Here is a 13,684-nt window from a genome sequence, read left to right on the forward strand (position 1 = left end):
ACTGTAAAACAATTTACAAAAGGCTTTTCAGGACACACAAAAAAAAAAAGTTAAAACAAACAATAAGAACACCAGACTCCTAGGAATAAAACACAACAATAACAACAAACAAAATAACATGATATATCATTTCTGCTTTGATTGTTGTTGAACGTATATAACATGACATAGTCTAACAGAGATTGATGTGGGGACCCTTTATAGATTCTAGTTTTAGTTTTATTTAAAATGTATTCAACAGTAAAAGCTATTCACAAACAACTAAACATTACAGCAGGGAAATATAATTCTTGCTTTTAATGTTGGATCAAAATAAGAAACAGAGGTCTGTCTGACTAGTTTCACTTTTTCCCCCAAAATGCACAGCAGCATTTGTCCTGCTGTATTCAGGAAAATTACAGGTGCACATAAAAAAAATTATATTGTGAAAAAGTCTATTCTTTCTCGTAATTTAAGTCAAAAAGTGATACTTTAATATATTCTAGATTCATTACTTATAAAGTAATATATTTCAGGCGTTTAGTTGTTTTAATCTTGATGTCAAGTCAGAAGTCTTCTACATGATTGTGGTTGTGTGTCCTGACAGAGAGATTAAAGGCTCTTCTGAGGTCAACATTTAATTCTTTATTCTAATATATTGAGATATGGATTTTTGATTACCGTGAGCTGTAAGCTGTAATCATCAAGATGAAAACAAAAAAAAGGCCTTAAAAATTTCACTTTTTGGCTTGAATCTAATTTTTTGAGATGTACCTATGCTTACTTTCTGCCACAGCCTCTTCCAAGCATCGAGAGCAACAGGCCTCCGCGACACGCGGGGGCGCTCCTCCCGCCGCCGCCGTTACCTTGCTATGCTCCATACCTAAACGGCTCAGCTAACTACTTCCGGGAGTTTTATTATCAATGATTTTGGCACTTTTGGGAGATTAAAACACTACTCTGGTGTTTGTCTTTTGTTGTTGTCAAAATGTCGTACAACTACGTGGTAACAGCCCAGAAACCTACGGCAGTCAACGCCTGCATCACAGGTTTGTTGTGTGTGTTATTTTTTGCAGTTGTGCGTTTGTCACCTGCGTGCTAGCCGAGCTCCCGCGCTGCGAGGAAAGTGCTCCAGACGGGCCTGTAGTAGCTGCTAGCTTTTGTTTTGCTAAGTCAAATGTTTACATGCTACACCAGTAATACTTATATGTATGCGAGTCACGGCACACACGTCTCTTATGTGTTTATGTCATACATCTGTTCTAACGCAGATATGATCCGGTGAACCTTTTCGTCGGTCCTTCTTTCGGATCTAACGTTAGCTGTTGTCGTGCTTAGTTTGGTTAAGGTTACCCCTGATCTTAATGCATTTCCTCATGCTGACAAACATTATAAATCATGTCACCCCTATTGCAAATTGCCTGAAACATGCTGAGCATATTGGCAATTTACGTTTTCTGACAAGTAGTCCCTCTGGGCCCCCCTTGTTAAAATGATCAGGAAACGGTTGTCGTCGTTTGATCTAACGTACATTGGCCACAAAATATGGAATCATCTCATAGCCCATGGATTATGTGCAACTCAGGATTTGACATACATGCACATATGAAATGTCTTGTCTTAACATCAGTGTCTACCATCCTTCTCCTTTTAACAATAACGTTATTACGTTTAAAAGTAGGAACACAATTGTAAAAGAGTCCATGGGTTGCGTTCTCAAGATATCTCACATCAGATTCTCATATCTCTGTATGAAAATATACTGCTATAAACATAGTGTAGTGATGTTGATTTAAAAATGAAATGCTTGGAGATCGTGTTGCAGTACTCGAGTACTCTTAAAATTATTACTATAACTATAACTTTTTATCAATAAATTGCTTTTGCATAGTCTGATTTATTTGTGTAACTTTGATTGGGTGTAAAACGTACTGCTTCAAATGCAACCAGTAACTCTAATTAAAAATGTGTTGTTACCATTAACGACTGTCCCCCCTCCCCGAGATGGTAAGCATGGAAAAGGAGTGTTGAATAAAGATGCTTGCGTTGATTTCAGCTCTTAGTGTTTGTATGTGGGGTTTTTTACGGGAATGTGGATCTTTCAGATCAATTTAAGAAGAAGTAAATGTTTTAGTAGTTTGTGTAATTTACTCATTAGCTGGAAAGTCAATAAAATTATAAGTATGCATTAGTCAAAGCCCAAAGTCTTAAATTAACTTTTTTGTTTCTAAAGTTAAGTTTCTAAACTTTTCTGATTGTTGTGGGTGAGTGAAATGAGTCTGCTTGGCAATGATTGTTTTGGGTATTTATGAACCCCAAAAAATTGCTGGTTAGTTTCAAGTGTGAATATTTTCTTGCTTTTCTCTGTTTCACATTATTATAGAATATTATAGAAAATTGAATACTTTTGTTGATGTTTTTCTGCCAATAAACATTATTTTAATACTTTACAAGTAGAGCTCAAGTGATTTGTGATAGGAATTTATCTTTATATTATTTTATACTTTTGACTGTTCATAGACCTAACGAGTAAATAATTGTTAGTTGCCACCCTAGTCTAAATATCTTTTAGAAGCACCAATAATCATGCCTCAGATATCACCACACTATCGGTACAAATATTTGGTCAAGAAAACAGGGATTTTGGAAGATGTCAGACTTGCTTTTCATCCCTATAGCTGATGTTTGTCCACCTTTCTCAGTCATCTTTTCCTCTGTTACTCTCATGTACAGTGTAGTTGACATGTTACAAATGTTGGTGTGTCTACAGGTCACTTCACCTCTGCGGAAGACCTCAATCTGCTCATAGCAAAAAACACACGGTTAGAGATCTATGTGGTCACAGCAGAGGGGCTGAGGCCCGTCAAGGAAGTGGGAATGTATGGAAAGATTGCTGTCATGGAGCTCTTCAGGCCAAAGGTAAGTGTTGTGTGTGTGTGCGCGCGCGCGCGTGTGTGTGTGTGTGCCATTGGTAGCAGTGTGTTAAAGTTTATTAAAATGAAGTAGTTGGTGGGCTGTTGGAACAACTGGTCAACAAACTAGTTGGGCTCAGTGAAGATCTATATGTTTCTTGGCTTACCCTTTTATAAACATAGTTATTCTAGACAGAATACATGGAAACAAGCCAACGAAGTGTAAAATGTAATAATTATTTATATTATCTAGTTTGTTATCAGTCATCTAATCATCTATGTTTTATTTATTCAAGTCGAAATTTAACATGTTAGAAAATTCAAAACTTTGTTGATTCTCCTCAAAAGAAGTGAATCCACACAAATTCTGTGTTGAACCCTGAACCTGGCAGATGTATGTGCCACATAGCAGTGTTTCCCACAGAATGACGGACAACTTGGGCAGCAGCGAATTTACTTGGTCCGTGCTTATAAAATATCCACTGTGTCCACATCTTGTAACGTAATACATAAAAACTCTCTCTGCGTTTCTTTGCCAAATATACTTGGGTGGCCACTAATATACCTGGGCAGCTCAATCAAGACGCATCCCAAATATTAGGCGTTATTATAAATCTGAAAAAAAGACAGATAATTCTTGCACAATAGTTGCTTTTGGATGCTTCTGCATGTTTGATCTGTGATGGCTTTGATGACTTTGTCTGTTTTTTTTCAGGGTGAGAGCAAAGACCTGCTGTTCATTCTCACATCCAAGTACAATGCCTGCATCCTAGAATACAAACAGAATGGGGAGAGCATTGACATCATCACCCGTGCCCATGGCAATGTCCAGGTGGGTGAGACAGCAGTACGATTATGATTCTCAAAATTCACTGTATAGTAATATTTATTTATGGTTTGTTAAAATGAAGAGCAGTTTGTATTTTGACCTTCTCTCATTAACCTTGGTTAAATGCATCATTTCACTCTTAATATTTATACTGAGCCCTCATTAATGAAACTTCAGTTAGACTTTGTAAATTCAGCCAAATGTCGTGCACAATTGCAATGTGCACAAATATTAATAACATTTGCTGTAATTTAAAATGGCAAGAATATATGAACACATAATATTTATCTAACATTTCATTATTTTCTTTAGGCTTTATATCAGCAATGCTGTGAATTTTTAGGTCTCATTTTAAAGTATAAAAGCTGACAAAGTTTCACTAGCTATACTGATATCAACAGCGGTCTGAGTACACAAAATGTGATATTTGTCTGTATGTACTGTGGGCCTTAAACCTTTCCAAAACAAATGCTCTTTCGCAGGATCGTATTGGACGTCCATCAGAGACGGGTATTATCGGAATTGTTGATCCAGAATGCCGTATGATTGGCCTACGGCTGTATGACGGGTTGTTCAAGGTAATCCCATTGGACCGGGACAACCGTGAGCTCAAGGCCTTCAACATCAGACTGGAGGAGCTGCAGGTCATCGATGTTCACTTCCTGTATGGCTGCCAGGCTCCAACTGTCTGCTTCATCTATCAGGTACTGTAGGAGTTGTGTTTAAGGGAATAGGAAAGACTATGTAGGTAAAAGGACGTGATGTTTTTATCCTTCAGATCTAACAAATGTGTCAAGTGCATTTTGTTCCCCATAAAGCATTTGCCAAGCTGATTTTTAAAATATTTTAATGGGAAAAATTCTGCACCTTTTATGTGGCTGTCCCAGTCAGTGTTGATTGTAAGTGTAGTCAATTGAAATAATTTCTTCAGTTCATGCTATATAGACCGAGAAAGATGCCAGCAGTGCCTACATGTACTAGGATACATGCAAGCTTTGATGCCCATACCAGCCCAGCAGGCTTCTGTATAAAAGAAAAGCTGTATAAAAGATATCCTAGCTAGCGCTGCAGTATTGCCCCCGCCTTTGGGAGTGACATTACCACTATAGCCTAAAGTTTTTCTTTTCTGGCCAAAACACAGCCTAAGGTGACAAGAATACTCACTCAATGGTCATCTGGTATCTGTCCTGCTGGTCGTGGATGTTTTTTCCAATTTATCTTCAAGTTTGGTTTAAAACTTGCATTCACAATAACGCACATTCAGGCTCTCTCGTGGTTGGCATCAGTGACAGCATCTAACAAACACTATGCAGAAAGATTCAGTTTCTCTTGGCATCGGAGGGCAATTAGTAAATGCGCCATTAGTGTTCGCTCTCAGTAATTCAAGTTGTGCTGGTCCCCGCCAACCATATCCTTTTGTACTGCTAATGTAGCCACGGCCTCTCCTTGCAGAATTTCTTCAGCTGCATACTTTGGCTCGAATAAACACGACTGAATACGATAATATCCTCTATCTCTTGCCCCCATGTTTTGAGATGCCGTTGTACGCTGTTGTAACCGTAGCTAGTTTGCATTACAGACTCCAACTATGTCACTGTCATGTCAAACTCCGCTTTCTTGGTCTAAATAACACGCACTAAGGATTTATTCCCTCAATCGACCGCATTTACATTAACACTGATTAAACATCTGCACAAAAGGTGCCAAAATTATTGGATTTAAATCCAGCAATGTTTACATTCAGTCTGCTTCTTCCCTGTCTTTGCTGGGCATTTTTGTATATTTTGGCTACCACGACCTGTTGATCAGTGGCATAGTGTGACACATTGGTAGGACTGTATTGTGTCTGTGCATGTGTGTCCTCATGAGCGTGCACAGGATAAACAAAACAGGGGACTCACTAATAGAAAAACAGCTCCACAGCACTACTAGTGTTCAAAAGATTCACAGAGGGAACCTTTTAGTTTGTTTATTCTTCTGACTTAATGTCGTATTGTCATCATTCAAGACATGTTTTTGAAAATGTAACATGGTGTCCTGTTGTGTATCATAGGACCCGCAGGGACGCCATGTGAAAACCTATGAGGTTTCTCTGAGGGAGAAGGAGTTCAACAAGGGTCCTTGGAAACAGGAGAATGTTGAGGCTGAGGCATCTATGGTCATCCCAGGTAATCAGAGCTAATACTGTATACATTACTGAAAGTCAATAATCAATTAGTAAATCAACATAAAATAAAGCACTGCAAATTATATTTTTATAATCTGATTTTTACCTGGAATTTAGTACGATACTTGTGTTATATTCAAACATTATCAATTAAAAAAACTTGCATGAAGACCTGACAATAATAAGTCCTACCTGTTTGTCAAATTAGTCAAAAATGAACACTGAGAAATAGATTCTGTTATTAAAAACATTTTAAAGCGCAGCAGTCATCCACAATAGAAAACCTCTTGAAGGTATATGTGATCTTTGATTCTCCTCTCCGAACCCTCTGTATTTTTGAACTATTCGACATATATAATCGTGGGTCAATAGTAAAAAGATGCCTGAGGGAGACAATTTAATGATTGAATTGATGAACTGAAAAAGAATGGTAATTGATAATGAGCATAGTATTAGTTACAGTCCTACTTAAATGTATACCTGTTTGGAACATACAAATTGTATCTTATGTCTGAAATTGTACAAATTTAGCACCGACTCTCTTGACTATGTGCTTTCATGTGTTATAGTGCCTGAGCCATTTGGTGGAGCTATAATCATAGGACAAGAGTCCATCACCTACCACAATGGAGACAAATACTTGGCCATTGCACCACCTACCATCAAGGTAAAGGCATAAATTAATAGTATTGATTGCATTTTTGTTATGTCTCATTAAAAAGCAGAATTATTTCTAAAGCCTTAAACTTTAGAAATTTTCTTTCATCTTGTGTCCAAAGGAAGGATAATTTAACATTTCATTTCAATATATTCCAGTGTTAATTTACTCTAAGAATGTTATTGTTACAATATAATAAAATTATGTCAGCAATGATTATTTTCCTTTTGTAATTTGGAGGTATACCAAATGGCAGATGCATCATAATAGTCATTAAGATCGGACTGTTTAATGTAAAGCAAAGTTCAGTTAATATTTAGAGGGTAGGAGAGAATCCAACAACACTGTGTGAAGTTAAATGGAGGTTTTGTGGGAAATTAAGTCCCAGATGAGTAGCTCTTTGATAGGACTGGACAATTAAACAATAATTATCACAATATATATTTTTTCAATAACAATATTAGAAATATTCAATACATATTGAATAACTTATTCACGAATTAGAACTTGATTTTTTTTATTAAGATGTTTATTTTGTTGAGGAAAAAGGACTGAAAAAACTTTACTTTAAATTTTATTGATAAAGATTTTAATTGTTTTGAATTTTCTACCTCATATTTGTGAAGTGATCCGCTGTTTGGCCTCAAGTGTTGACCATAAAGAAGAGTTTAAACCACAATTAACAAAATCAGGTTTCTTCAACTTTCCCTCAGAAGAAAAAAATCAGCCTTTAAACTCAATTAAGCTTTTTATTGTTATAACATTGTTAGCCATATTGTCCAGCCCTACTCTTTGATATGATATGAAAGTAACACAAAATGGTATTAATAAAACTGTCAAGCATTAGAGTTAAGTTTTTGAATCTTGTGATCGATGTTGAAGTTGCATTTAAAGGCAGGTTGGTAACGCCTGTGATGACAACTTTAGCTCCCTGTACACCATTGCTTTTAGTGTGATCTTATCGAGATTAAGTTGCAGTCTGTGCTGCTCTGCTCATATTTAACACAGCTCAAGGCCCAAAGGAGCTCCTCAACAGCATCTTGCTTCTATAATTAGAGAATGTTCTCTCACTGTCTCGCTGCTGTTTTGGTACCGTGGCCTCACACATTATGGAAAGAACATTTCTTTCAAGTATAGCCATATAGTAGCTCCTAATTCAGAGTCGTGTTGTCCTTTGTTTTTCAAAATTCATTGAACATAGTAATTTCTGATGAACTTGGGGCTGGAAGCAATGTCAATTCTTTAAATTTAAAGCTATTGAGGTTTTTGAATGATGCCTCAAATATCTGTTGTTGTATGAAATGACGTCCTCACCCAAAAAAATAAAAATCCTCAGTTTGAATAAAGGGGTTCTACAGTTCAAGTGAGGTAGTAATTTTTTGTTAAATCAATTTTCTTGAATGAATATAGCTTGTCAGTTCTGTCAACACAAATACATGTTGGCAAGAGTCCGGTGCAGAAGTTCGGAGTGACCAGCACTCACTCGTACCTCGCGCAAAGGGAGGTAACAATGTCACAAACTATTGGAGCTGAAATAGATTTTTTGTGTGGTTATATAAATGTAATTTATGGTACGAATAGTATAATATTAATCTTCAACTGTACAGGAATACTGGGTTTAAACAGAATGACATGCAAAAAAAAATGCTGCCCAGCATTCGAATGTTGATTTTAGAATTTGCATGTCGATGTTATGAATGAAGCTTTTATATTATTTGGTACAGCCCTATTTGAAATGCTATATCAAAGTTTCTTTGTATTTAACCTGTTTGATATTTAAAAAAACTACTTTTCCATTGTAATTTTATTGTTTTTATTTGTTGGTCCAAAACCCAAATATTTATCACAGATGGGGCAAGTTTTTAATTAACAAAAAATGTCTTGAATGTAGAGGGCTGGAACAGGACATTCTAGTTTTGGATAGTTTTAAGTAACAGGATCTCATAGAGTATTGTTTTTTTATTGCCATACAGGTAATCTCCACTAGTGAAAACTAGATGCTCTGTTGTCTTTCTATAATAAAAAAAAAAAGGAATGTATCATTACCACTTCAGAATAATTAGAATTAATATTGATGCAAGTTAGTAGGAAAGTAAGCATCCATACAAGTTCCATTATTTGTGGCTGTGTGTTGTTTAGCTGCACCACAAAGTTGTTCTTACTGTGACACTATCATATCAAATAAAAATGCAACACATCGCTTCAAATGGTTCCAAGCTCTCTGTTGTCTCACTGATGTCTCATCATGGGCTGCCGTTCATATCTGTGTCCTGCTGATTGGTTTTATCTTTAAAAGCCTCAAACATCTCAAGCTGTCATATTCTGTTAGAACTCTGGTTCCGCAGTAGTATTGCCCAACACCGCTCAGCAGATGTTTGAGGGAAGAGGTAGTTGAGTGTCTGTTGTTGCTGTAATGAAATCTCATTCTAAATGAAGCTGAAGTTTTTACTCTGGACTTTTTTCACACCGAATGCAACATTAGTGTTCAGCTAATACACACGCTCCTTTCAGTAGTGTCAAGAAAACACAGAAGCATAACCTTTGATGAATAACAACACCTTTGGCAGCTAATTAATAAATTGTCACTCTTGAGCATAGAAGTGAAAAAATAATGTGAGACACCAGAGGTTCTGCCATCACGGAGATCTGCTGAATGTGTCAGCTCATAAAACATTTTTTGTAGACTAGTCTATGTCGGGCCATCAGACTGGTTTCACTGGTAGAATCTAACAAGCTAATTACCTTCCTACCTTCAGTCAAGATGGATGCAAGAGGATCCATGGTTTGACAGAAGATTTAAGCAATATGAGGACTGTGAAAACACGTTTTCTAAAGGTTTGATCAAGTGAGAAATTAACTCAGCCTGTACAGTAGACAACGACAATAGCAATACCCTCTGATGAAGGAAAGATCAGTCACACTATGTCATTTTAATGGCGGTTCCAATCGTGACTACTTTTCTAGCCAGCTTACCCTGTAATTATAGTGGAGACAGGATACTCTTTCCTGCAACTCCAGTTCAAAGCTCCTAAGATGTTTTTTTTGCACGTTGCGTGAATCAGCCCAAGTCTAACTAGGACTGAAAGCTGAGAGTGACTCCGACAATATCCAAAGGGAGTTTTGTTCAAGTGCAAAGTAAAAGAAGACATGTGATGTGTTACTCCTGTTCTAGTTTGCATCAGTAGAGGTTTCTAACTTCCCATAGCTTCATTCTGTTTAAAGTGGCTCTGCAGTTTTATTTGGGGAATAAATTTTTCATAATATTGTATAGTATGTCAAGATGCATTGATCCGACCACAAAAGTCTAAAATCTTAATTACAAGCAGACCTCGTAAATCCCAGGCAAATTGATCAGCCAAAGCAGATATCAGCCAATATTAGCTGGTCTTAGATGTATTGTTATCGGCGTATATGTCAGTTGATCATTGATAAGTCACAATATATTGCAGGACAGCAATACTAAAGATGTTTCAGGTCATTTAGAAGCAGTGTTACAGCTTAGTTTGTTCTCCAGATTGGACTGATATTTTGTTTTTCTGGTAATTTAAGGATCCATATCAAAATAATTGTTTGTAATATGCTTATGGAAAACAATAGACATATGCTAATGTATCATCTGAGTTTTTAAAACTCAAATATCAAAATAGGTATCGGCCAGGTCAGGCACTAATTGTTTGTATTCACAGTTCTTTAATAATAATACCCCAGTGAGTCACATTATATTTGTAATGCACTTTTAAAAAAAAAAAATATTTCTCAAACATTGACAGCATGGAATCCTTTTTCTCTTGGATGAACCTTTGTATTATTCCTGTTCTAGTTTGCACAGGTTCCTGGCAGGCAGGCTTGTTTAATATGTACTTTTTTTGAAGACAGTTCTCTGTGGTTGTACTTGAAATGTGCAAATATAAATTGTACAACTATCTATCTATCCATCCATCCATCCATCCATCCATCTATCCATCCAGACTTTTTTGTACTGGTGAAATTCAAGGTGCTCTTTCAGGCTTTACCTCTGCTGTCAGTGTTATTTTAATGATTTGTTTGTGTTCCACTCTCATTTGTAGCAAAGCACCATCGTCTGCCACAATCGGGTGGACCCCAATGGCTCGCGCTACCTGCTGGGGGACATGGAGGGACGTCTGTTTATGCTGCTGTTGGAGAAGGAGGAGCTAATGGACGGCACGGTGGCGCTCAAAGACCTGCATGTGGAGCTGCTCGGAGAGGTACTTCATTTACCTTATTTGCTATGTTTCGTTATCTCTGTCTGTTTTCACTGTGTTTATCCACCGCCTTTCTTCTGGCATGTCTCCCGTCTCTTTCTCTCTACCTTGCTCGACCATTTCCTTTCAGTACCCCCTTTGTTACAATTGACTATTTAATGGTTTACGGCCATGACTGGAGCTAATGGATCAGTCGACACTTGTCAGAAGATGAGAAAAAATGATCGTACGGCTTTGTTGCTTGCTTGCCAGGGTGTCACTTATTGTGTTTTAAGTTGATTTAGACAATGACTGTGTCAATACTGTGCTCAAAGCTAAATCTCATTTTAAAGACACAGCTTTTGGCTTGTGGCACCTTTCTCTAATATCTTGCCAAAGAGTTTGGAAAGGTAAAATCAATTCATCTGTTCAATCGACAGGCAGCCACAGTTCTACATTAAGAATCTCAGACAGAAAAACCTCTTTGTGTTACAATAATAAGTCAGTGTAAGACCATGTTCACAGCAACGAGGGAAGATTTATTTGTCAGATTTCTGTCTGTTTTTAGATCACTTTAAAAAAAGTGAACTGCCTAGAAGTACAATTGTTAAGCAATAGGAAACTTACATTTGTTCATCTTCCTTCTCTTCCATTTAGCAAACAACCAGCTTGTGCATTAATGCAATGTGCCGTCGTTGTTATGACTATATTTGTGTTTCCATATAGGTGAAAAAAGTTGTTCTCAATGGCATTTCTGTCAGATGATGGCACAATTTGGGCTCTAAATACTCATTATTTTCTCAAGTATTCTGCCAATTATTTTTTTCAACTAATGGTTTATTTAGTGTGTAAAAGGTCAGAAATAATAATGAGTTGACATCTGAAATTACCAGAACCTAAAGTGATGCCTCATAATTGCTCATTTTATTTGGCTAACAATAAAAACTAAAGAATTCAGTGAACAATTTTATGACATGTCATTGATTAATTTTTTTGTCGATTCATTGAGTACAATGCATAAGTATAAACTTGTGGCTCATAAATGCTACTTGTTGTTTTGGGATCACTGTTTTATGCTTGTGTGTGTTCAGCCACGTTAACTTCAGAGAGTTCTAGCCAAACACTGTGTAAATGTTGATTTAATGTGAAGGTCATAGTGGAGAGAAAATACGTATTTCCAGCTATTTGGAGCATTTTTTTTCCCAAGCAAAAATACTGAATATTTGGGCTTTAAAGTGGTGGACCGTCTGACAGATCGACATTGTCATCCCACGCAGCTAGTATTGCCAAAAATTGCTAATAATTAAGTAATCGTTAGTTAAAACCCTAGTGTGGATGTGCCCTCCGAGACTGACGTGTTTTGTCTCTCTCTCCAATGACAGACATCCATTGCTGAGTGTTTGACCTACTTGGATAACGGTGTGGTCTTTGTGGGCTCCAGACTTGGCGACTCCCAGCTGGTGAAGGTAAGCAACAAGAAACATTTTTTATTTTGTCTTTAGTTTGTTTGTGTGTGCATGTTTCCTTTTTTTTTTTTTTAACATACTGTCTGAAAACTTTGTAAGTGTTCCATAAACCTGCTATGTCATGAAATAAGTGTTAACTCTTCACAATGTAGACTGATACTTTCCCATTGATTTGTGAAGAGGGTTCTGTTTGTTTCTCTGCAGCTCAATGTGGACAGCAACGACCAGGGCTCATATGTGGGGGTGATGGAGACGTTCACCAATCTGGGGCCCATTGTGGACATGTGTGTGGTAGACCTGGAGAGGCAAGGCCAGGGCCAGGTAATGACCAAAAGCTGATTCCTTTTTATATTTTTGCAACTCGCAAAAACAGGAAGACACGACACATTTTACATTACAGTTATGTATTGTAAGCAGATCATTCCGAATGAAAGTTTTCCATGGGCATCCGCCAGAGGATGTAGACATGACATGTTGATTACCGAAACCCTCTAAATAGTCACTGGATACACTTTATACCTTATGGCGAGTTGCCATCTGCGTTTTCCTCTTTATCATCTTTTTTTGTCACAGCCTTCGGGGAGTCTGGGCTTATGCGGCTGATGCAGCCTGGGCTCTTGAGTCGTGTTAACTGTGTTTTTGTCAGCAGAATTAAGCATGCAACATACTACGGTACAAACCTGCCACTGGCCAGACTAGCTAGGTACAATGTGTTAAGGAGATTCTTGCTGAAATTAAATACACGGCTTCCTGCGTCCTTTAACAGGCAGTCTGGATGTTCTTCTTTTGTCTTGTCTATTTTTTTTGTTGTTGCCTGTGGTCCCTATGCCTGGAATTAACATGCGCCTGGTATCCTAGTTGTGTCTAGATATGATTTAACTGGACTGAAGTTACATTGATGTTAAAATGCATCTCTGGTACACAAACTTAAATTGGCTTTCTTGTTACACTGCAAAATGCAGATTGCTGAACATATAATTTTCTCTAATAATATTTACACCATTTAAAAGTGACAGCAAAGACCTCGTCTCGTCGTTCCCTGTCTGGATGTATCCTAACAATCCATCATCTAAAGTTCCAAAAGTTAGTTTAACGGTCAAACCATTTGTGTTCAGAATATAATGTAAATTACGTAATATTACCCATATCGCATGTTTGTCAAGTTTTAAAGGCAACAATTTCATGTTTCTACTTCCTGTATTTTTTAAAAATATATATTTCTTTATGTTAAATGAAATCAGACGCTAAATGAATCTGTCTAAGACATATTACTGCATAAAATATAATAGTTTGGCAAAAACATTTTTTTTAGTTGAACATTTGTCTTCCTTCATTAGTAAAGCAGAGGGAGATGAAACAATGAAGTAATGAGAGAAATCCAGTACAGAAGGGTTTTTTTGGCAAGATTTGACACCAGGCCTCAGGATACTTGATATGGTTCCAAAGGCAGCGGTCCACTAGAGCAGTGAGC

The 13,684-nt window shown here is 37.1% G+C and overlaps 1 protein-coding gene across 1 annotated transcript in view; it reads left to right on the forward strand.

Moving 5' to 3' along the window:
• The first annotated feature begins 872 nt into the window (after nucleotides 1-872).
• Nucleotides 873-13,684, forward strand: part of ddb1 (damage-specific DNA binding protein 1) — a 46,215-nt gene continuing 33,403 nt past the window's right edge. Inside the window, exons 1-9 of the mRNA XM_038701119.1 lie at nucleotides 873-1,028; nucleotides 2,750-2,898; nucleotides 3,607-3,723; nucleotides 4,203-4,424; nucleotides 5,774-5,888; nucleotides 6,457-6,554; nucleotides 10,613-10,771; nucleotides 12,130-12,213; nucleotides 12,418-12,534. Coding sequence (XP_038557047.1) covers nucleotides 968-1,028; nucleotides 2,750-2,898; nucleotides 3,607-3,723; nucleotides 4,203-4,424; nucleotides 5,774-5,888; nucleotides 6,457-6,554; nucleotides 10,613-10,771; nucleotides 12,130-12,213; nucleotides 12,418-12,534 — 1,122 coding nt within the window. The 5' untranslated portion in view covers nucleotides 873-967. The remainder of the gene's footprint in view (nucleotides 1,029-2,749; nucleotides 2,899-3,606; nucleotides 3,724-4,202; nucleotides 4,425-5,773; nucleotides 5,889-6,456; nucleotides 6,555-10,612; nucleotides 10,772-12,129; nucleotides 12,214-12,417; nucleotides 12,535-13,684) is intronic.

This window comes from Micropterus salmoides, unplaced genomic scaffold, assembly GCF_014851395.1.
Source record: "Micropterus salmoides isolate LMB-PRFRI ecotype aquatic unplaced genomic scaffold, ASM1485139v1 Ms_hic_scaffold_6, whole genome shotgun sequence".
Classification (NCBI taxonomy): domain Eukaryota; kingdom Metazoa; phylum Chordata; class Actinopteri; order Centrarchiformes; family Centrarchidae; genus Micropterus; species Micropterus salmoides.